This window comes from Zootoca vivipara, chromosome 1 (assembly GCF_965207765.1).
Source record: "Zootoca vivipara chromosome 1, rZooViv2.hap1.1, whole genome shotgun sequence".
Classification (NCBI taxonomy): Eukaryota; Metazoa; Chordata; class Lepidosauria; order Squamata; family Lacertidae; genus Zootoca; species Zootoca vivipara.
In genome coordinates this window covers 127,263,390-127,287,894 of record NC_142582.1, presented here as the reverse complement: position 1 = coordinate 127,287,894, position 24,505 = coordinate 127,263,390, and the positions used below count along the sequence as shown (strand labels likewise).

Sequence of the window (24,505 nt, the reverse complement as noted above, 5' to 3'; positions counted from 1 at the left end):
CAGGTTGCGGATTCACTTCCACCTGGAGTTGGATTGGGTAGCTCCCGCTGATTCTGAATCCTATTGTTCTAGGATTCAGCTCAGTACATAACAGGTGCCATCGCCGTCCCGGGACACACGGCTGGTGTAACATCAGGGCCGGCCCTACAGCCAGGCTGGGTGGCACAGGGCACCACGGTGCCGGCCCGCCAGGAGGGCGCCACGAGCTGCGCCCGCCCGCTCCGCCGGTTTGCCACGCAGCTGCGCCCACGGCAACCGCGCTGTGCCTGCGTGCTGGGAAACGGGGCGGGGGGCGCCGGAGGGATCCGTTGCTCCACGGCGCCAGGGGCGCTTAAGATGGCCCTGTGTAACATCCCCCTTTGTGTCCACTCTGGGCAAACAGGAAGTGTTGTACTTGGCTGCTTATGGTACAGCCCACATCCTTTGCTCTTGCCGTTGCAGGCAACGAGATCAGCCAGATCGAGGGGCTTGATGGCCTGCAGCTTCTACAGGAATTGGTGCTGGATCATAACAGACTCAAAGCAATCCATGAGAATTCGTTTGCTAAGCAGAGCTGCCTGGTGGCGCTTCACCTGGAGGAGAACCGCCTGAGAGAACTGAACAATTTGCATTGCTTGGTGAAGCTGCAGAAGCTTTTCCTTGGCCTCAATAGAATTCAGGTACAGTGGATCTGATGGGAGAGAGCGGAGCAAGCCTCCCCCAACCTGGTGCCCTCCAGATGTCGAGGAGCTGCAGTCCAAAACAGCTGGGGGGCACCAGCTTGGGGAAGGCTGGATGCAAAAGGTTCTTGTGCTGAATTCTGCACTCAGCTTGTCTTGTTGCCGTTATGATTAGGTAAGAGAAAATCCATCAATTTTGGTTTCTCTCCATTTCTCATTTTTCCAAAGTACAGTTCTCCAATTTCTGCATCAGTTTGCAAACTCTTGTTTTAAAAGGTCCCATTGAAGATTCATCAGCAAATTCGCCCTGATGATCACATATTTGTATCCAGTTTTGCCTAGAACACACATTTTTTTGCAAATGAATTTTCCCTAATGCAATGCATGCTTCTATGTTATGTGAACATTTGATTGCATACTTCACCTTGGTATATTGCTTTTGGTACACTTGGCTGGAGAACTGCACTGCAAAAATCTGGAGAAGTGCAGATTTGAAAAGATGGTTGTATTTCGATTGACTTACTGTTTGGGGAAGGGCAAATTAGGTAGGCTTGCCTTTAAATGGGGGCTGAAATAAATTTCTGCCCCATCCCTAATTGCAGTGGATCTTGTGCTGCTGTCTCTTAGGATCAGTCAAGAAACAATTGAGCCAACAACTGGTCAACTGGGAATTAGCGGTCCTGATTTGAATAGGCTGGAATAGGACTGGGAAATCTGCAGCCCTCCAGATTTTGGACCACTACTCCCATCATCCCTGGCCATTCCCCAGGCTGGCTAGGGCTGATGGCAGTTGCAGTCCTTCAATAGTTGGAGGGGCACAGGGTCCCCATTCCTGCCCAAAGTGATCCCTGAAGCATGGGCGTACCCAGGATCAAAACTAGGGGGGGGGCACACCAGCCACGCCCCCCAGCCACACACCCCAGCCACCCAATTGGCTAGCTGGCAATGATGTGGCCAGGATCCCCCCAGGAGGCATGGTCAACATCCACACACCCCAGAGGAAAGGGGGCTGTTTGCAATGCAGCACATGGAGCCACCCGCGCTTGCACTCCTGCCTCGCCCGCTCCTTTAATGGCAGCGGTGACTAAAAAGAGGCAGGAGCAGCAAAGCTGCCTCCGTTGAAGGAAACCTGGACCTGGACCTGGGCCACACTCCTTCAAGTCACAGCGAGCACAGCACAGAAAGTGCTGCCCCACAATGCTCCACGGCACTTCATTTGCATGTATGTCCAGGTCCAGGTTTCCTTTAACGGAAGCAGCTTTGCTGCCGCTGCTGCCGTTTCACTTCAGCCAAGCGTCCCTGCCTGTCCTCTCCAGCTGCCCTGCTTCTGGGGAGCAGCTGCCCCCCCCGCCCCATGCTGGGTACGCCCATGCCCTGAGGGACTCCATAGCAAAGCTGTATGAAGATTCCTGCATAAGAGTGTCAGTGCTTGCATTCCGCAGAAAAGCTTTCAATGGCTCTTGAATACAACCTTTTTAATCTTGGGACAGGAGTTGTCAGAACTTGAAAAGCTTGATTGTCTTCCATGCATTAAAGAGCTCTCGATATACGGAAATCCGGTGAGTAAAGCTGAGGTTTACCTTCATCTCATTAATTATCCACAATCTAGTAAGTGCTTTACAGGATGCTGGGTTAAGACTGAGGCGCTCACAAAGAGGCCTGGCATGCTTTAGTTGTGATACCTGCATTGCAGGGGGGCTGGACTAGATAACCCTTGGGGTACCTTCCAGCTCTACAGTTCTGTGATTCTATGATCTCATTCTGGAATATTCGGAACTCATTTTCATGATGTAACGTACAGTGTTTTTTGTGTGTGTTTTGGTATGCCCAAACAGGTCATATACCAGGCATCCCCAAACTTCGGCCCTCCAGATGTTTTGGACTACAATTCCCATCTTCCCCGACCACTGGCCCTGTTAGCTAGGGATCATGGGAGTTGTAGGCCAAAACATCTGGAGGGCCGCAGTTTGGGGATGCCTGTCATATACCATTTGACAGTAAATATATCAATGAGAAAGCCTGGAAATGTTTTGAGTGCAGGACAGTAGTCATTAAATTGTATATGTGCCTCTGCTAAAATGATGCCTTTTAGAAAGCACAGTGGGAGGGACAAGACTTGAAAGCAGATCCAGAGTTTGTTTTGGACATATGCGTGTGCATATGGCAAGTTTAGAACCAAGATTTCCTTCCATGGGTGCTTACTGTTATGTATGTTACATCTGTCTTCGCTGTGTTGTGTTACATCTGTCTTCACTGTGTTATGTTACATCTGTCTTCGCTGTGTTGTGTTACATCTGTCTTCACTGTGTTATGTTACATCTGTTAGCTAACTGTAGGGCCGAAACCTGAACCTGAAACTCTGGAAGGGATGAGAGCAAAATGCACTTGATTTAACACCTGGGTTTCACCACTGTCTTCTTTCCTCTCCACATCCCAGGTGTCCCGCAAGATTTGCCACCGCCCGCTCCTTGTATTCCACTTACCTAACCTTCAGGTGCTGGATGGAGTAACAGTCACTCCGGAAGAGAGGGCAAGGGCTGAAGTCCATTTGCTAGAACAGCAAGTAAAGTACAATTATTATAATTAAGATCTGCTTAGGCCTCTTACCGTTTTGGGGGAGGACCGAGGAAGACATGATTCTGTCAGCTCAGAAATTGCCTTTGGTGTCTTCTTTTCCTCTTCCATCCTTTTTTTAAAAATCCAGCATGTTTTTGAGTCGCATTCAGGGGCAGTCATGTTTGGGTGCTGGTATCCATGACAGTTCAGTAATGAGGGCTCTTTAGCTCCATATCTTGAGCTACCGTTAAGTCCCAAAGGTGGCATATACTACTCCTGAGTCCTGTTACCTGCCCGGAATGATAATCCTTGTGCACCCAAAGAACCAAAATAACACTTTCTGACGGGGCTTGCAAAGTCAGTTCATTCCTCTCTTTATTTCTTTTTTAAAAAACCACCTTCCTGCAGCACCAAATGACATTGAACGTATGATTGCCATTCACTTTTTATTCTGGGTGAACCATCCCCACTGCCACCCTCGTTATTGGGGGACAGTCAAATTCGTCCCCACCAACCTTGTTGTTGTTGTTTAGTCGTTTAGTCGTGTCCGACTCTTCGTGACCCCATGGACCAGAGCACGCCAGGCACTCCTGTCTTCGACTGCGTCCCGCAGTTTGGGCAGACTCAGGTTGGTGGCTTAGAGAACACTGTCCAACCATCTCGTCCTCTGTCGTCCCCTTCTCCTAGTGCCCTCAATCTTTCCCAACATCAGGGTCTTTTTCCAGGGAGTCTTCTCTTCTCGTGAGGTGGCCAAAGTATTGGAGCCTCAGCTTCAGGATCTGTCCTTCCAGTGAGCACTCGGGGCTGATTTCCTTCAGAATGGATAGGTTTGATCTTCTTGCAGTCCATGGGACTCTCAAGAGTCTCCTCCAGCACCATAATTCAAAAGCATCAATTCTTCGGCGATCAGCCTTCTTTATGGTCCAGCTCTCACTTCCATGCATCGACCTTATTTGACATATAGTTGGGTACAGCCAAGAAGTGATTTCTGGCAGAGATTTTGGGAGGGTGAATTGAATGTGGCTGGGCAAAGGATGGGGTTCGGAAGAAGGAGGATGAAGGAGGATGGCAGAGGAGGGATGAAGGAGGAAGAAGGAGGATGGCGGACTGGTTTATGCGATCGATCGAGTGAGGCTTTGAGAGGTAAGACTGAATGATGTGCGGTACAAGCTTCTCCTTGCCGCTTTCAGTGTAAGGTCAAATCCTCACACTTGCTTGCGGGAGGTTTGTATGCTTGTGTGACATAAACAAGACCACACCAGATTTTTAAGCTGTTGTGATTCCAATACGTGCGTCAGGAAGTGCATGCAATATACCGGTAATTACACTGTCCGTCCCTGAGTACGCTGCAATGCGCTTCCAGAGCTTCTATGGGTGTGCATGTGTGTTTACACAAGAAGTTGTATATATGCAAGCAGTTAATTTCAGACCAGCGATGGGGAGCCTGTGGCCTTGCAGCCTTGTAGCTGAGCTACAACCCCCATCATGGTAGAACCATGCATTGACCTTGCTGGCTGGGGGTTGGTAGGAGTTGGAGCCCATTGACACCTGCAAGGCCACAGGCTCCCATCCTTATTTTAGACTCTTGAGCTTAAGGGCCTTACACCCCTCTTCCTTCATTGCATGGGATTGGACTAGATAAGCTTTGGGGTCCTTTCCAACTCTACAATTCTGTGATTCTAGCACCCCTTTGTAGGAGGAGTACCATTCCGCAATACTGTACATGTTTGTGCATATGTAATTTGACCACAACACTATTGGTAGCCTTTTTTATTAAATTTCGGGGTGTAATTTAGGAGTGTCCACCCACAGTCTCTAGCTCAGCTTTCGCCAACCTGGTGCCCTCAATGTTTTCAACCACGACTCCCAAATCCGGCTGGAGCTGATGGGAGTTGTACTTCAACTTCAACTTCAACACCTTTATTGGCATATATATAAAATATAAAAACAAAGACAAAACATATAAAACATATAGGTCATTAGTATAAATAGTAACTCTACGTCGTACAGAAATAATGGTGAGCAGGAGGAGGAAGAGGCACACAAGGGATCCCCAGCTATCATTGTTGAAGGCTAGATGTATTGATTTTAATTACATAAATTCTGGACAAGTAGTGGGCCATAATTCTGGTAATTTCGGGGAAGTCATCCCTCAGCAAGAGCTGGACCACTGTTTCCTTGTTGGGGAGGGTTCCAGGTCTCATAAAGGATAAGAGGGGGCCAAAATAAAAAAAAAATTAGAAAGGGGACAGTCCAGAATCATGTGGGCCATAGAGTCTACCTCTTTCTGGCCACAAGGACATAATCTATTCCAGTAAGGGATGCCTTTGAGTCTTCCGGCTAACACAGAGGATGGAAAAGCATTTAGGCGGGCCAACATAAATACTCTGCGATAAAAAGGAGATACCAGGTCATATAAATAATTAGGTATCAATCCTTGGTGCGGCGGCAGCCCCAAGAAGGCAGGCGAGCATACTAGAGGTTGGGCAGGGTGAAGTTTCTGGAATTCAATATCAAGCAGTCTCTGCTTAATAAGAGTAAAGATGTATGAGTCCTCATATGTCAAGAGGGAATCCACTGAAAGGCCTAGTTGCCCAAGTTTGTTGGAATTATTAGAGAACCACATAAAGCTGTGGCTATCTTTCAGAAGATAGGATATCAGGCTATCTGGATCGGTATTAAAATGAATTTTTAGCCAATATTTAAAAGTAATGATCCACCCTCTTGTCTCAAGAAGGTGTTGGCCCAATTCTGCACAGATAGCCAGGTATGGCACACATTTTGGTACTCCAAGGATTTGCCGAAAGAAGGATGATTGGACTCCTTCTACTTTGTTGTTAAAGCTGGATATCCATAAGGGGATCCCGTATAGAAGCTGGGAGGCGGATTTTGCCTTATAGGCAGCAATTGCTGCAGGTACAAATTGATTCCCACCAAGAAAATGAAAGCGCTTGATTTGTGCAACCGAGCATCTTGCTAAATTAATTGTTCTGTTGCGATGGGTCACCCATTTTAAGTTATAGTGAAAGGTGACACCCAAGTATTTATAGCATTTAACTTGCTCCATTTTTTGGGTTCCAATCAACCAATTGAATGGACACCAACTTTTAGAAAAAAACAAGAATCTTTGACTTGGAGTAGTTAATTGCTAGGTGATTCACTTCACAGTAATTGGAGAATGCTCTTAAATATCTTTGTAGCCCAACTCTGGAATAGGAGAGGAGAGCAGTATCGTCTGCGTACAAGAGGGTAGGGATTGCTTTGGTATCTAATCTGGGAGGGTGGCCATTTACAGCAGATAAATGTTGTTTCATATCATTCAAGAATAGGTTAAACAAGTGTGGAGCAAGTATACAACCTTGTTTAACCCCTTTAGTGATTGTGAAGCTGGTAGATAAATGATCATCAAGGGAAAACTTCACCTGACCTTTAGTGTTGGAATGTAGCTTTTTAATCAGAAAAAGTAAGCGGGTTTCCATCCCGGAAGTTTTCAATTTATCCCGTAATAGACCTCTTGGAATTGAATCGAAAGCGCACTTTAAATCGATAAAGGCCACATATAGCTTCCCCTTGTCCGATTTCGTGTATTTTTCAGCTAGGGATGCCAATAATAGACAATGATCTACTGTCGATTTATGTTTTGTAAAGCCAATCTGTTCAGGACCAATAATTATTTTCTTTTTCATCCAATCTAATAAGTATCTCTCTAGATGTTTTGAGTAGAGTTTACATATAGTAGATAATAAACTAATAGGTCGATAATTACATGGCTGCTCAGGGTCACCTTTTTTATATATTGGAAATATTATAGAGGTCAGCCAAGAGTTCGGTACTATTCCTGTTTTATCAATAAGCGTGAACAGATTAGCAAGTGGAGGTGCCCACCAATTGACATACTTTTTCAGGATCTCAACAGGGATTAGATGGGAGTTGTAGTCCAGAACATCTGGAGGGCACCTGGTTGGTGAAGGCTGCTCTAATCCGTGTGAAAATTCGCTCAGTTCATGATGCCCCAAGCCCCAGTCCGACAAACACATTAGGCGACATCTTTGCCATGTTTACAGAATCAGAAGCAGCGCCTGCCTCTTTGTAGAGCCAAGAGCTCAGCGGGTTCCCTTGCAAAAATGAACACTGGTGCATGTGTGTGTTTTGCTGCTTGAAGATGTGGTGCTTTGTATACAAGGCTTCTAAGTGCTGTGAAGCGAATTGCAGCACGTTGTAAATGCCTTTATTTCCAAACTGACCTATGCTTTTTATACGTTGGACATCACTTAAAAATAAAAAACATGGCCGTATTAGTGCAGCTGCCGAAAGAGTGCTAAGGCCTCCCCTCTCTTAGGAGAGAGAGATTTCTGGGTTTTTCAGAAAGCTTCAGTGAAGATGCTCTGCCTCGTTAGCTAGAACAGAACTGAGGCATTATCTCATTAGGCCACCGAAGTGGAACAACAAACGGTTTCTCGGTTTCCTTCCCGACATCAAAGCTGTTCTCTCCTAAGTGCTTGTTAGAAAGTTGAGAAGCAAGGTCTTCTGCCGTTTCTCTTTGAAAAATATGCTTTTGGTGTTAAATGTCGCAGGAAATTTCGCACAGGAGAAAGCATCTTAATCAGCGCCTTGTTTTCTTTCGAGGTGCTCCGGAAACATTTTGGAAATGGTAGCAGAAAACCAAAACATTAGCCCTCATCCAAACCCCTCCATGAGGGTAAAAACGCTAGAATGATGAGCCAAATAACATACAGATTGTTCCCAAAATCCCCTGAATCGGTCCAAAGGCCTTGATTGCCATCTTTCCTTGGTGGCAAACTTTTACTGCCGAATGCATTTCTTGGGCCTCCCTGACCCTTTTATAAGCCGGAGGCACCCCTAGTTTATGGCATCCCTTGGAGAACCAAAGATGGGCTGGTGAAACGGGGCGGGACATGGTGACGTCACGCGGGAGAATATCGGTCTTTTGCTCCTCTTCTTGCAAGCTTTGCCTGCCTACAAGTGCATATCCAATTCAAGCTTTGGGTTGAAGTCCTAGCAAGTATGGTGGTAATAATAATAATAATAATAATAATAATAATAATAATAATAATAATAATAATTTATTTATACCCCGCCCATCTGGCTGGGTTTCCCCAGCCACTCTGGGCGGCTTCCAATAGAATATTAAAATACAATAATCTATTAAACATTAAAAGCTTCCCTAAACAGGGCTGCCTTCAGATGTCTTCTAAAAATCTGGTAGTTGTTTTTCTCTTTGACATCTGGTGGGAGGGCATTCCACAGGGCGGGTGCCACTACCGAGAAGGCCCTCTGCCTGGTTCCCTGTAACTTGGCTTCTTGCCAAGTTACCTTGGTACCTTGGTTCTCGAGCTCAATCTGTTCTGGAAGTCCGTTCAACTTCCAAAGCGTTCAAAATCCAACGGCTTCTGATCGGCTGATTGACCCCAGAAACAATGCCGACAGCCGAAACGGACGTTTGGCTTCCGTAAAACGTTCGCAAACCGGAACACTTACTTCCGGGTCTGCGGCGTTCGGGAGCCGATTTGTTCGACAACTAAGCCGTTCGCGAACCAAGGTATGACTGTATTCCAGTCCCACCCCACTGCTCCTGGAACCAAGGTTCTATTGACAAGGTTCTATAGACAAAGTTCTATAGACAAGGTTCCCCCACAAACACAAACACGCTCCTGATTCTATGGGGCCTGTTGTATTTTCCTCATTCCTTCAGCCCTACCTCTATGAGTCACGAACAGGCCGTGCTTCTGTGTCGAATATTCAAGAAGCACATAAAAACGGTATCGGCAAGAGTGGGAATGAATTTTAAGCCCTGCAGTCGAAGGTGGAGAAGGAAGCACTGGCGTTAAACACAATCGACGTAAAGTGGTGACAGTTTCAGAAAGGGATGCATCTGTAGTTTCTTGGGCTCAGGCCCAGAAGCAAGCTGTAGGTGCCTAGTCATGCTTGGCTCAATGGACAGAGGGAGCATTAAAAAAAATATTGTGGCTCACCCTTGCTTCCCTTACCAGGGAAACAGCTGCGGAGGACAGTGGAAGCAGCCCCGAACTGCATGCAACAGGGCGCCTCCTGCTCAGAAGGATCCCATTCATCTCTTTGCTTTGCTGTTTGCAGAGGCAGCGCCCAGAAAATATTAGCGGGGGATCCTTATGGGCCAATCTACTTCCTCCTTGGAGGGAAATATAGCTCAGCTCATTTGCAAACCAATTTTATGCGATCGTGGGGGGAGCTCACCTGGGGGAAGGGGGATGTACCAGTTCTCAAATCTCCTGTCAGTTTTTAGGGCTTGTATTTCAACTGGGTTTTAGCTGGGCTTATTGGTCTTTTGGTCACAGTCTAAAGGTGGGGTTCACTTTAAGAGGCCCATCAGCAAAAAGCCCTGCATGAGGACTTCCATTTGCACAATGGGGCTTCGTCTTCCTTCCTGCAAAACAGCCTGCAAAACAGCACACGGTGCGGGACGAGGGGGAATCGTTCCGTCTGGCAAGCCAAAATGCTTGCGCAAGTGGGAAGTTTGTCGTAGTGCGACATTTAATTCCACCCTGTGATCTTTCACAAAAAGGCAGAGCGTGATGGAAACTTGGGGATTGACAATGCAACCATGTTTTACTCAAGAGTAGACCCACTGACATTAATGAGCATGAGTAAGTTGGGCTTCAGCTCATGCTACAGCAAAACCAACATAATCCACTGAACTTTGCAGGAAAATCCAACAGGGAAAGGCAGAAACATGCTGGGAAGTGCTTTTATTTTATTTTTTACAGAGGGCACTGAGGCAAACACGTAGCCCTTGCCCCTTGCCGGTGGAATCTTGTGAGAGAGGAGAGGAGCAAAGCCTGATGGGGGTTGTAGTTTTGCAGGCTGTACTGTATTGAATTGTGAAAGGGAGGGAAATGGAGTCAAGGCAGGTCTCTTTGGAACAAGAGCTTGGGGGAAATGGGTGAGTGCGCTAACCAGCAGCAATAAAATTGTCACGGCCTCAGACTGGACACTGGGAGGAAACTTCAGAATTGTAAGGCAGTCTCGCACATAGTAGAATGTTTTTCTAAGGAGAATGGAAATGTATCCTGCTTTGAAATGAGAGCAGGACTGAGGAACCCTTTTTAGCCCACCCAAGGGATTAGCTTTTGGGGGGCCCACATGACCATAGTAGTTGGGGTAAGTAACTTTCCCTCCCTGTTTCTTTGCGGCATTTCTGAGCCTGAGAGACGAGACTTACTAATACCCCTGATGTCGTCTCACCATGTAGGTCTTTCCTCTTGCCAACTCTCCAATAGACTGTGGATTCCCCGTACTGCAGACTACTTTCCCCAAACCTTGTCCCCTGAAGATAGCCAACGTGAACCTGAACGCGGGTATCAGCTATTTATATGGGGGCGACTTTATTGTCCCTCATTCTGTGGATGAGCTGGTTGGGAGTGAGTCCGTCAAAGGTGAGTGTGAATTGGCCATGGTGGCCTTTATTTTTCTCTGGTTTAAGTCTCAGGTCTTCCACTTGGCTGGTTTAAGATGGCACAACAGGGTCCCCTACAGGTCTCTGGTCCAATACATAAGCACCCCCACAAATGTCAAGGTGAGTCTAGATGAACTTAAGAACATGAAAAGAGCCTGCTGGATCAGGCCCACGGACCACCTAGTCCAGCATCCTCTTTTCGCAGTGGACAACCAGAATCCTTCAAGCAGGATTAGAGCACAAGAAAAATTCCCCCTGTGGTTTCCAGCAACTGGCATTCAGAAGCATTGCTGCCTCTGACTCTGCAGGCACAGCAAAGCCATCAGGGCCATCGATAGCCCCCTCCACCATGAATTTGTAGGGACATGGGGGGCGCTGTGGTCTAAACCACTGAGCCTCTTGGGCTTGCCGATTGGAAGTCGGTGGTTCAAATCCCTGCGACGGGGTGAGCTCCCATTGCTCTGTCCCAGCTCCTGACAACCTAGCAGTTCGAACCTAGCAGTTCGAAAGCACGCCAGTGCAAGTAGATAAATAGGTACCACTGCGGTGGGAAGGTAAACGGCATTTCTTTGCGCTCTGGTTTCCGTCATGGTGTTCTGTTGCGCCGGAAGCGGTTTAGTCATGCTGGTCACATGACCTAGAAAGCTGTCTGTGGACAAACGCCGGCTCCCTCGGCCTGAAAGCGAGATGAGCGCTGCAACCCCATAGTCGCCTTTGACTGGGCTTAACCATCCAGGGGTCCTTTACATTTCAGGTAAAGGTAAAGGGACCCCTGACCATTAGGTCCAGTCGTGACTGACTCTGGGGTTGCAGCGCTCATCTTGCTTTACTGGCCGAGGGAACTGGCGTACAGCTTCCAGGTCATGTGGCCAGCATGACAAAGCCGTTTCTGGCGAACCAGAGCAGCACACAGAAATTCCATTTACCTTCCCGCTGTAGCGGTACCTATTTATCTACTTGCCCTTTGACGTGCTTTCAAACTGCTAGGTTGGCAGGAGCTGGGACCGAGCAACGGGAGCTCACCCTATCGTGGGGATTCGAACCGCCGACCTTCTGATCGGCAAGCCCTAGGCTCTGTGGTTTAAACCACAGCGCCACCCGCATGCTTACATTTACCTTACCCTAAATTTGTCTAATCCCCTTTTAAAGCCATCCCATATGGGGGCCATCCCAGCCTCCTGTGGGAGGGAGTTCCGCAGTTTTAACGATGCGCTGCAATATTGCTCAAACACACAGCCTGGTTCAGTTAGCTGCCTGCAGCATTGTTTTCCCTGTAATAAACTTGACTCCTCTTGCTTGGTGTAAAACAGGGGTCGGCAAGGCTTACCGGGCATGGGCCGGATCACTCCTGCAGAGATTCTCCATGGGCTGGGCCAGCGTAGTGCAATGCCAGAAATCGCATCTGCGCATGCCCAGACCCCGAAAATCGCGCCTGCGCAGAAGCGATTATCAGCGCCGCAGACATGCACAGATGCAATTTCTGGAACTGTAGAAGAGAGTTCCTGGACCACACTGTGCCGTGCCGGTTTAGCACAGCCGCGGGGACTTGCCAAGTGGGCTGCTCTGTTCAGGGGCGGCTCATGGGCCAGTTAAGTTAAGCGACCGTCATGGGCCGCTTCCAGCCCATGGGCCTTAGGTTGCCGACCTCTGGTGTAAAACAATGGCGACCCTAAGTTTGAAAAGTGCCGATTTTACAGTTCCGCTTTCAGGTAAGAAGTCCAAGAACTCCGCACAGGGCGTGTGTAACCCTCGTAGCATCCATGCAGAGGTCGCCATCAGGCAAGTCAGAGCAGCCTCAGCCAACCTTCCAGCCCACGGGGCACCACAGAGCGGCCCCTCTCGAACCACGTAAACCTGCCACACCAGCAAGGAGAGTGCAGGTATGCGACTGATCACCAGTCTTTCTCTTTCTCTTGGTGTGAGCTACGTTTTGGAAACTCTCGTATGTCAGTTGTCTGGCTGAAAATAAAGAATACATGTATCGCAGGGGAAGACGACTTCTAAAGAGCCAAGGATAGCTCTCCATTTTTTGCCTGGGTTTTAGTGGTTTTATCACAGCTGTCCTCCTAAGTTAAGGTTGCCTAACCTGTGGCCAGGGGTGCCGACTTGAATAAAATATTGGGGGGACGGGACAGGTAAGCCTCAGTCCACATAATCAATCACAGGATGTGCTGGTCCCGTGGGTAATCCAGGCGAGGTCCAGGTCCAGTCCGAGGTCCAAAGAGTCAATGTAGCCAAAGCAGGGTGCAGGGCAGGAACAGGAACACAGGCAGAATCTGGCAAACAGCAATGTTGCTCCCACAAACTGGGGCGGGGTCTGACCGCCTTTTATCTCTGACAGGGTAATGGCCGGTCCAGATCCCCTGATGACTCACCACCCTGTCTCGCCCAAAGACGAGCACTCCTCCTGCGAGTACTCAGCTCTCTCCTTCTCTCAGACCTGAGTCTCTGCAGCTCGGGAGACGCTGGTGGGTTACTAGACCCAGGAGCCGCCTCAGCCTCTCCTGACTCAGCCGGTAGTGTTTCAGCTGTCGGTGATGAGCCAGCTGACGGCAACGAGGTTTTCCCCACATCTGGAGCCAGGACAGGCTCAGGCCCCTGACTCGGCTCAGCTGGTGCTTGTTGCAGGGGAATCTGTGCAGACTGAGGCTCCTCACAATCAGGCCCCAGACTTGGTGCAGACTGAGACTCCTCTGGTTCCGAGTCCGAGCCCCGAGTCCCAGGCCATCACACAGGACCACGATCACATGCACACCATCCGAATGGCAATGTCCATCAACTTTGAGGGGGGCCAGCTCCCTCAAATATTTTATTGGGGGTGAGGCTAAAGGGACCTCAGCCCATGGGAGAAGACTCCTGTGCCTGTGGCCCTCCAAATGGAGCGTGACTCCCAACTCCCATCAACCCCAGTCGGTCTAGCCAATGGTCGGGGTGATGGGGGCTGCAGTCAAGCCCTATTCTAAGGGCTTAGTGCAGGCATCCCCAGACTTCGGCCCTCCAGATGTTTTGGACTACAGTTCCCATCATCCCTGACCACTGGTCCTGTTAGCTAGGGATCATGGGAGTTGTAGGCCAACACATTTGGAGGGCCGCAGTTTGGGGGATGCCTGGCTTAGTGTGCTATGTGCGGTTCTTTTCCTCCCCTTTTAGGCTGTGAGGTTGGCAAGACAGAGAGGGCAACTAGCCAAAGGTTGCCCAATGAACTCCATGGCTAAGTGCCGATTTGAAACTGGGTCGGCCGGGCACTCTAACCAACACATTGATCTGGCACTGTGTCAATTCCATATTTTTGCACTCAGTTCATTGATACGAGGTGTTAAAAGTGGCTCTGGGTTCCTCCTTTTTTCCTCCATGCATGACAGGAATGAAGTGAATTCTTAGTGAATTCGGCCCTTGGCATCGTTGATTTTTGTTGTTGTTAAGTTGTGTTGCTTAGATGGGAGAATAAAAATTCTTTTCTTCTCTGTGTTATTCTATAAAACCAATAAAAATTATTTTTTTAAAAAAGAGAATAAAAATTTAATGGGTAGATGGCAAGAATTATCTTGTAGGCAATCAGTTCTGGAAACCTGGGACATAGTCTGAGATTCATGATGGGGAAGAAATTTAGTTTTGTTTGAGTTTTAATGATAAATTATCTAATTGATATGTGAACTCAAACAGCTTTCCCTTGAAATTTGCATCCCTCCAGATTTTGTGATGGGAGTTCTCCAAGCAACCAGTGTGTGTAAAAAATATATGAGGGGTAATTGCTCTGTATATTATATGTGCAGATTAGACAAAACTGCATACCAAAATGCGATTATTAGAAGTTTGCATTAAAATGCTGGTGAATTTTCATGAGGATTTCATTTTAAATAATGTCTGATTGCTATGGAAATGTGAAGAACAGAGTTTAAGATTAGAAAAATGAGAAATGGAGGGAATCCAAAAAAGACAGATTTGCCTATTTCTATTGGAGGCTTCATAATGTAGCCACCTTCCATAAGCTAAAGAGGTTTGGGTGGGTCTGGTCGGAGCCTTGTATACACTGCCTTCAGTTACAGAAGATTAGTGAAATAATATGTACCAAATAAATAAATAAAGTCACCTGTTCATCACCTGTGTCACAGAAACTCCTGTAGCATCCCTGTTTTGAATTAATATAACCCTTCTCATGTGACTTCCTTTATTTTCCTTTCAGAAACGGTGCAGTTCCACTTTCGGATCGAATGAATTGTAAATAGCCGCAAGAGGAACGAACACTAGTTTTGACACTGATCTACATTTGTATCCAGATGTTTGCTTTCCCAAACTTGAGTTACACTCCAGGAGAATTTGTTCCATAATTTCACATTTTATATCTTCGATCAGAGACTGAAATGAATGAACTGATTTAAGTTTCTTAAGGTTGATGAAGCATGCCTGATTTTTTTCCCCTCCAGATCCAGGACTGAGTAGGATACTCTGGACCAAATGGGACTCTTGGGCTCCAGTTAACATGTGACTATTGGCAGTGCAATCAGTTCTGCCCATAAAAAAACAGCAACAACCAGAATGTAAAGCAGCCTTTGGGGAGGCCATTAACAGCTGGAAGAATGGCAGGGAGAGGGGCTGCTTAACCCTCTCCCTTTCTTTCATTTGCCTGCTCAAAAGCGCCTCCCTCCCCAGACTGCTTTTCCACTTGTGTCAGAAAATAGCCAGCAGCAGACGGTGGCGGGATGGGAGTGGTGATGCTCACCTGACCTCCCAACAGCTGCGTTGCTGCTGCTTACCCAGAGACAGAGAAGTCGCAGGAACGTCAGTGTGATGCAGATAGAGCAGCGGAGCTAATCCCGTGCTCCTGCTGGCCTGTTTGCACTGAGCCAACCTCCTGGTGCTTCACCCTTCTCCGTCCTGATGAGCAGCACTGACTCAGTGGTCAGGAGGTCTGGTGAGCGCTACCGCTACACCACGCTTCCCCCTTCTGGAAACTATGAAAGGCACAAATACAGGATGGGTGACACCTGGCTTGAGAGCAGTACAAGTGAAAAGGATCTAGGAGTCTTGGTAGACCACAAACTTGACATGAGTCAGCAGTGTGATGCAGCAGCTAAAAAAGCCAATGCAATTCTGGGCTGCATCAATAGGAGTATAGCATCTAGATAAAGGGAAGTAATAGTACCACTGTATTCTGCTCTGGACAGACCTCACCTGGAGTACTGTGTCCAGTTCTGGGCACCACAGTTCAAGAAGGATACTGACAAGCTGGAACGTGTCCAGAGGAGGGCAACGAAAATGGTCAAAGGCCTGGAAACGATGCCTTATGAGGAATGGCTTAGGGAGCTGGGTATGTTTAGCCTGGAGAAGAGAAGGTTAAGGGGTGATATGATAGCCATGTTCAAATATATGAAAGGATGTCATATGGAGGAGGGAGAAAGGTTGTTTTCTGCTGCTCCAGAGAAGCGGACACGGAGCAATGGATTCAAACTACAAGAAAGAAGATTCCACCTAAACATTAGGAATAACTTCCTGACAGTAAGAGCTGTTCGGCAGTGGAATTTGCTGCCAAGGAGTGTGGTGGAGTCTCCTTCATTGGAGGTCTTTAAGCAGAGGCTTGACAGCCATCTGTCAGGAATGCTTTGATGGTGTTTCCTGCTTGGCCGGGGGTTGGACTGGATGGCCCTTGTGGTCTCTTCCAACTCTATGATTCTATTCTATGAATTCCCCTATATTTTCGCTCCCCAGAGATACATCTTGAGGAGATGGACAAACAACAGGAAGGAAAACAGAGTTAACAGCTCCTCTGACACTTTCACTCCTCTGCCCAGGCTGATTTGGAATTTATACCTTTATGAAAGCAACCACACAATTGACCTCCATGTGTAGTTTTAGCCTCAGCACTGTTGTACTGCAAATCAGGGGTGTGCCTTAGCTATCAATGGAAAAGATGGGAGCCCATGTTTATTCCAGATTTAATACATAACTGTTGACGGATTGTGGATTGATAACCATACTAGCATTCGTCCCCTTAACCTGACTTTATGGTGCTGTTCCATTTTAATTAGACTTGGGGTTGAGTACAAGATGTAACTGTTACGGTCGCATAAGGGTTTTCTGATGGAAGTATTGTTGGCAGGGGCAGCTTTGGAGAAAAGATAATAGCAAGGAATAAATTGATGTTGACATCCATTCCTAAAATATGTCGGCTAAGGATATGGAATTCATAGGGGAGACTGTCCTTGTAACAAGTGATGAATGAAAATAATGTAATCGGGGAGCAGAAAATGTGAGTTGGTGATTATAGAGTTGGAAGGGACCCCAAGGGTCTAATAAATAATAATAATAATAATAATAATAATAATAATAATAATAATAATTTATTTATTTATATACTACCCATTTGGCTTGGTTTCCCCAGATACTCTGGGCGGCTCCCAACAGAATTAATGTAAATAATAATTTAAAAAGCGATAAAACATCAGACGTTAAAAGCTTCCCTAAACAGGGCTGCCTTCTAAGTCCAACCCCCAGCAATGCAGGAATCTTTTGCCCAATGTGGGGCTCAAACCCACAACTCTGAGATTAAGAGTCTCATGCTCTGCCAACTGAGCTCCAAACATAACTTCCTCCAAACACTTTAAACCCTCTGGCATTCCGCAAAAGAAAAACAAGAAGTACTCTTCCAGTGGAACTGAAGAAATATATATATATATTGGGGGGAATCAGGTGTGGTACTCCTCACAAGCGGGGCACAGCATGGCAACACAGTGGAACCATAGAAGCTGGCAAATTTGGGGGTTGCCACATTGGAAATGGCCCTGGCACATAGTAGGAGAGTGTATGGAATGTGCATGGCCATCTGAAATAGGGGGGGGGGGCAGGTTGAAGAGCCCTGCTTTGTGGCCATTAACCAGCTGACCCTCTGTCTTCGGGGCAGGGAACCTGCAGCCCCCCAGATTATAGACTCCATCTCACATCAGCCCCAGCCAGCATGGCCCAATGGTCAGGGATGATGGGAATTTTGGTCCAGCGATATCAGGAGAGGAGAGCAATGGTTGCCCTTCCCTGCACTACCCAACTGTGCTAGAGTTCTGCACTACCCAGCTGCGTTGGGGTCTTTGGAGCTGCTGCCCCTCGTGAGGCTATGGGTGCTGAGTGTGTTGAGGTGCTCTTTTAAAAGGAGGCATCGGCAGAGCATCCTTGAGGGCGCAAAGCAACCAGCCAAGCTGACTTGGGTGTGTCAGGAAATGTTAAAGCCGTGTGCAGCCATACCTGAGAGACCACTGCTGGAGTGTTTGCGATCCAGCCAGGGGACCCCGGGGGGCGGCATTTACCGGACCTCCCCTCACTGTGGCTGAAATGTTTCTTATTTAATACCTCTGAGAAAAAGTGTGCAAACCTTCACACTTTTAAAAGACTAGTGACAGCATTCTCCATTTGAATGGTGCAACAATTTTTTTTTTAAAAAATGTAGGATTTGGATGCATATAATTCCCAAATTAGAAATTATTACGGTAGGGTTGTTTTGTCTTCTCCAAGATTAGAAGGAACCAAAAAGCTGCTGGCATTTGGCACTTACTTATTAAAGTTGGAGGGTGCTCACAATTTTGATCTTTCAGGGTGCTCCACACAGCCGTTTTTATCGTGGACTTGCATTTTCTTGTGCATGAGCATTTTTTATTGCACTGCCCAAATGAAGGAGCCCTCCTCAAAATGTCACCCCATATTATTTCCCTATTTAATCGGAATTCACAGTTTCTGTGAGAAATCCATTTTGGGGGGAAACAAAAACAACCCACCCTCACAAAAACAGTAAATCCAGATTAGGGAGGGAATGTGGGATGGCATTTTGATGAGGATAATGTCACATGAATGCTGCAAGGAAATAAAGCATTTGTGGTCAGCACAGACACAGCAATAAACTGCAGTGTGGAAGTGCCTTCATTCCAAGCTTAACAGGACACAGAAGGCAGAATGATTCTGCCATAATCATTTTTCTCATAATTTTATTAAAGATGTATGTATGTCAGCCTTCCTTGCAGAGATTATTTTCTTCTAGAGCCCTGAATGCCATTGATAGGTTTGATCTTCATTTCCTGAAATAAGGGAGAAATTATTATATCCACCGGGGGGGGGGGAGCCCTTGTGACTTGGACAGATAGTGCTTAAATAAGACCTTTTGGAAGACTGTTGTTCAAGGAAGCCTACTAGCCAGGGGGAAACAAAAATGTGTTTTTGTGTGCAAAAACACCCAGCCATTTATGCCACGCATGCAGTACCCCCTGGTCACATGATTATAGTTGACTAGGAGTTCTTGCACAACAAACCCCCTGTCCCAAAAGATCAGACTTCTCCCAGCAAGAAAAACTGTTGTGTCTGGAGCTTTAAATCCTAGGATTTTAGAATGTAGTAATATGATTGGCCGTTGGAGCCGTCCAATCCGTCTACAGAAGGGAAGTTTGAACTAGCCTATCAGGTGTGACTTAGGGTGTGGATACAGGATATATAGCCTGTGCCCAGGGTGGGGACACCCACACAGAGACACGCCTGATGACTGACTTGTTTTTATTACAACTGAAATAAACTCCATGATTCTGATGGCTCTACTCTGAGTATATTTCAATGAGAAAACAATGAGAAAATGCACAGAAAAAGTGTAGGATAACCAGGGCTTTTTCCCCCAGCCGGAACTCAGTTCCAGTACCTCTCAGGTGGGCACCATTATAAGAGAATGAGGGCGGTGTTCATGGTGAGTTCTGACACCTTTCCCCCCCCCAGAAAAAACAGCACTGGGGTATATAACCCTTGCTTTGATGCATCATCACCTAACCTCCCCGCACAGAAATCAGAATGAATCCTCGTCAAGTAGCCCACATCCTCTAACCTCCCTGCAAACCATTCAGGATGAACGCTCAGTAAACAAGTCTTACCAAAGTGCCTTCAGAGTAGAACAAGATGCTGACCCCAAGGAGAAGATGCGGCCCCCCAACCTTGGTTCAGAGTTACTGGATAACTGCGGGAGGGAATTGGCAGGGAGGTGGAGGATATCCCATGCTGGCTAATTCTCTCCTGGACTCTGAAATCAGAAGTCGAGTAGAGGGGGGTGGGTGCATCTGCAGGAGAAGAATTGACGGCTGCGGGAGGGGTTAAGCACCTACACCGCTGGCACGATTCTTCCCCGCGAGTGCCTACCTCTGCATTCACACTTGGGCATTGCTTCGTCGTTTCCCCCATTTCCAGAAAGTTTGGACTTGGAACGAAGCAATGTCTGCAGATACGATGTGACAGGGAAGAACATGCAGGGGGAATGCTTCCTCCTTGAATTCCTCATCAAGCCCCAGATGATGTGATTATTTTGTGTGTGAAGCTCTGTTTGCCTGGTCTGGTTCTAGCTCTATGCTTTCAGCTCTTGTTTCAAATCCTCTTGCTGTTTGGGGTCTGCCTTCTCGTTTTAAATCCTATTTAGTATATTTTTCCAAGTATTTTTTATAAAAAAAGAAGATAATAATTACAGGATGTGTGTGGCTGTTGCAATGCCCCCCTCTTCAGAAATTCGAATAGTGTACTTTTTCAGAAAAGGGTACGGTTTGTTTTTCACGGCGGCACAAACAAAAGCCCATCTATCCAAACTTCCTGGATATAGTGCAGGCACAAACCTCTTTCTCCCAGTCTTCAAAAACCAGTAGGATGAGGTCTTCTGGCATCAATCCTTTGTTTCCTCTTGGATAAAGGGAGAGAAGGGCAGCAAAACCTGTAACTTCATGTACGCTCCTGTGTCCTGCTGCAAACCTTTCAGAAGGTACCGATTCTGCGGAGTTTTTAGAAGCCTTGGCCTATAAAAATGCTGTACCTTTCGCCCAGTCTTTAATTCTTCTAAATGGATGTTTCTCTCCCAGCCATTACAGATCCCTGTTGCTTCCTTGAAACATTATTTGCATAAAAGGAATTGAATAATTCATAGAGAAGCAGACACTTGGGTGTAGCTCGGTTGAGATTTGCCCATAATCACGCCGCGCCTAACACATGGCTCATAGCTTGTTTAATGGGATGGAAGCTGACAGGTTTGTCATGTACCGCTGCTATAGAACTCATAGCTTTCAAATGACCTCAGTGTACTTAGCTACTTTGCTTGTTGATCTCACTGCTCTTTTCCCTTCCATTAACGGGAGAAACTCTTAAAGGCAAATGCCCCACTTTTCTACATCCCCTCAAATAATAAAGACAAGTTTTGGCTTAGAAGATATTTCATGCATTCTATTTAAAATACATACCGGTATATATATTACAGAAGAACTTTTAACAGTGGCGTCGGAATGCTTCAATTTGTAAAACCCAGGGTCTTAAATGCTTAATTAATTTGTTTTGTTTGGTTCCCTTCTCCCACCCCCCTTTGCTGAAAGAAGGTTGTCCTAATATCCAGTTTACAAAAACCAACTCATGGATTTTAAAAAATTCTTCAGTAGCACCTTAAAGACCAACTAAGTTTTTATTTTTGTATGAGCTTTCGTATGCATGCACACTTAGTTATTTCAGCTTTGCAATGTTCTTCCTGGCCAAACCAATTTTTTTTTTAGATGCAGCCGCGAAAAGCAAACCTTTTTTTTGTAAAGCATCATTCTAATAAAGCCCTAGAAATTCTGTTTCAATCGACTTGTCACAGCTGAGCAAGTGTGTTGAGGATGACCTGCTGTTTTGTGCTAACAACCTTCCAGAAGAAGATGATTTTAGCCACATACCTAAATCTGTCGTTCAATTGAACATGCAGTCATTTACCATTTACCCGAGAACAAGCCCCGGTGAACCCAATGGGACTCACTATTGAATGGTGAGTGCAAGAGACCATCTTGGTTGTGAGTCCTGAAAGACCTGCTCCCAGCCTTGCAGGCCTTTTTCCACCTGGCCTGGGAGGGGAGGGTCTGGAATGACTACAAAAGCTGAGTTGGCTGTTTGTTTTATTTTAAGCATTTCTGTAAATATTGAAAGAAGGTACCCCACCCCCCAGTCAGAAATTGTAATTTGGAAAATTAATGTTTGCAATCAATAAGCCCTAGAGTAGCAGGCAAGGTGGACAATGGCCACTTTGGATCCCTTAATCCAAAAGTTCCCTTTGCCATTTTAGTCCCTAGCCTATTTTCATTTATTCTGCTGCTTAGTGGCCAACTCTTCAATCCAAGAGACTTCACAGTGTGTCTTATAATCCATGAAAAATAAAACCACAAATTGATTAAAACATTAGTCATACTCTTGAGTAGACCCAGTGACATTGATGGACAGGACTAAGTTAGGGTCAGTCATTTCAGTGGTTCTACTTTGAGTAGAACTTGGTTAGACGCAACCCAGAACTTTGAGAGGGGTAGCTATGCTGGTCTAGTGCACCACCAGCAACAATTTTTTGGGGGGGAAATTAAAAAATAATAATTGTGCCATCAATTTCCAAGCAGTCTACAAGGGCATTCCCATGTAAAATGCAGTTCAGAGTCATTTACACAACATAAGATAACTGGCGAGACAGTTCCCCGAAGAGTCTGTGTTATGCAAACCTCTGTCTTGTTGAGCCCCAACCCTGCAGAAGCAACCTTACATGCATCGCCAGTGGCTTTTTTGTGTTCATAATAGGTAAAAGGTAATAGGGACCCAGGTGGCGCTGTGGTTAAACCACTGAGCCTAGGGCTTGCTGATCAGAAGGTCGGCGGTTCGAATCCCTGTGACGGGGTGAGCTCCCGTTGCTCGGTCCCAGCTTCTGCCAACCTAGCAGTTCGAAAGCACATCAAAATGCAAGTAGATAAATAGGAACCGCTACAGCGGGAAGGTAAACGGCGTTTCCATGTGCTGCTCTGGTTTGCCAGAAGCGGCTTTGTCATGCTGGCCACATGACCTGGAAGCTGTACGCCGGCTCCCTCGGCCAATAATGCGAGATGAGCGCGCAACCCCAGAGTCGGTCACGACTGGACCTAATGGTCAGGGGTCCCTTTACCTTTACCTTTAAAGGACCCCTGGATGGCTAAGTCCAGTCAAATGGCGGCACTCATCTCGCTTCAGGCCAAAGGAGCCGGCGTTTGTCCACAGACAGCTTTCCGGGTCATGTGTCCAGCAGGACTAAATCGCTTCTGGCATAACGGAGCACCGTGATGGAAACCAGAGCGCACGGAACCGCCGTTTACGTCCCTGCCACAGCAGTACCTATTTATCTACTTGCACTGCCGTGCTTTCAACCTGCTAGGTTGGCAGGAGCTGGGACAGAACAAACAGGAGCTCACCCTCACCGACCTTCCAATTGGCAAGCCCAAGGGGCTCAGAGGTTTAGACCACAGTGCCACGCCACCCGCATCCCCGTTCGTAATAAGGCAAGCACATTGTGCTGATGCACAGCTGCAATGACATTTGTGCTGGAGCTTTGCCATCACTTGCTGGGAAAATGCTGTCGATGGAAGCCAGGTCCTCTGCTGTGGCTTGCCTCTACCACCTGAGCTCTAGTCCCACCCCTGAAAGAAAGGACATTTCCCAGAATTCAAGGGCAGTTGGTTCCATTTCACCACCTGCGGTGAAACAGGAAAGTGCTGCCCTGCCCGGGTCCCCTTGGCATCTCCACCAAAGCCTTGCTTACCAGGGCTGCTCAGCTTTTGGTGAGATTGTGCAAGAGCCCCGAGAAATCACGTGGAGGTCTCCAGAGCTCTTGCACAACCTTCCCTGGGACCCCAGTATGTGAGGAAGTGTGCCTTGTTCATCAGGGTGTTGGGAAGGTCGCATTAAGGTTCTCACCAGATCTCTCCAGAAGCTGCTGCAACTTTTCCTCGCTTCTAGGGCAGTGGAGGTGGCCACAGAGGTGCCCCTTGGATTCCGTTGCCCGAGGTGACAGCTTCAGTCTGCCTCACGGACAGGACCAGAGCTTTCTTTTTCAGCAGGGACTCGGGGGAACTCAGTTCCAGCACCTCTCAGGTAGGACACCATTGCCATTCTAAGAGAACAAGGAAGCTGTTTATGGTGAGTTCTGGCACCTCTTTTTCCTCCCTGTGCAATTGGCTCTTGTGGGGGTCAGGATGAATCACAGAACAGGAAGTGCGTGGTTTTTTTTTTTAGTAAGGGAAGCACTCACTAATCTTAGCAGACCACAGACACATGCCAAGGCCTGTTGGATGGTTTCCAGGTCAGGCTACTGAGCTTCAAGGCTGAGTTGGGGATTTGAAACCAGGTTTCCCTGAGCCAAGCCAAATGCTTTGACCACTGACACTACCCTAAAGGCCTTGCATTTTCTGTCTGAGAGAAGTGTTGCCACCTCCTTGGAGAAGAACAGGAGAAGGGGGGGCCAACACCAAAAAGGCCTAACCAGCTACCCACCTAACCTCACCTAGCCTCTGATGCAGATCAGTCCCTTGTTTTGCAGGCATAGCCATGTCGGTTTTCTTCATGAACTGGCTTCCATTTTCAATTTAATCATCCATTCGTTGGAAGCACTTGCATGCTTTTAAGCTTTGCGTAATCCCTCCTGATATTTTCCTCCTTTTGCAGCATTTTTCCATATGCCGGGTAGAGATTTCCATTACAAATCTCTCCGCTGACCAGAATTAGCCTCCTCTTCTCTTGTGTCAGATGGCTTACAAGTGGGTTTTCCTCTTCTTCAGCGATACCATATCTGGAGCACCAAAAAGCATGGGTTGCCTTGAGCTTTAAAGAGGAAAGACACCCTCGGGATTTTCTGTTTCCTAGCTTCACAAATGCATAATTATTTATTGCCAATTTGTCTTGAGGACCCATTTGGTTGAAAGCAGGAATGCGGGAGAAATTCAATTCTGTTTGCATTTAAAGGTGAATCTCCCCGATTCACACTTTCCAAAGAAATAGTGTGAAACTGCCACATTTTGATAGGCACAATTTTCTG

General features: G+C 47.0%; 1 protein-coding gene across 1 annotated transcript in view; it reads left to right on the top strand.

The window, feature by feature from the left end:
- LRRC9 (leucine rich repeat containing 9) overlaps positions 1–15,056 on the top strand; it is a 77,366-nt gene extending 62,310 nt beyond the window's left edge. Inside the window, exons 28-33 of the mRNA XM_060271210.2 lie at positions 442–659; positions 2,150–2,218; positions 3,097–3,222; positions 10,465–10,648; positions 12,366–12,548; positions 14,852–15,056. Of these exons, the coding sequence (XP_060127193.2) occupies positions 442–659; positions 2,150–2,218; positions 3,097–3,222; positions 10,465–10,648; positions 12,366–12,520 (752 nt within the window). The 3' untranslated portion in view covers positions 12,521–12,548; positions 14,852–15,056. The remainder of the gene's footprint in view (positions 1–441; positions 660–2,149; positions 2,219–3,096; positions 3,223–10,464; positions 10,649–12,365; positions 12,549–14,851) is intronic.
- The last annotated feature ends 9,449 nt before the right edge of the window (positions 15,057–24,505 follow it).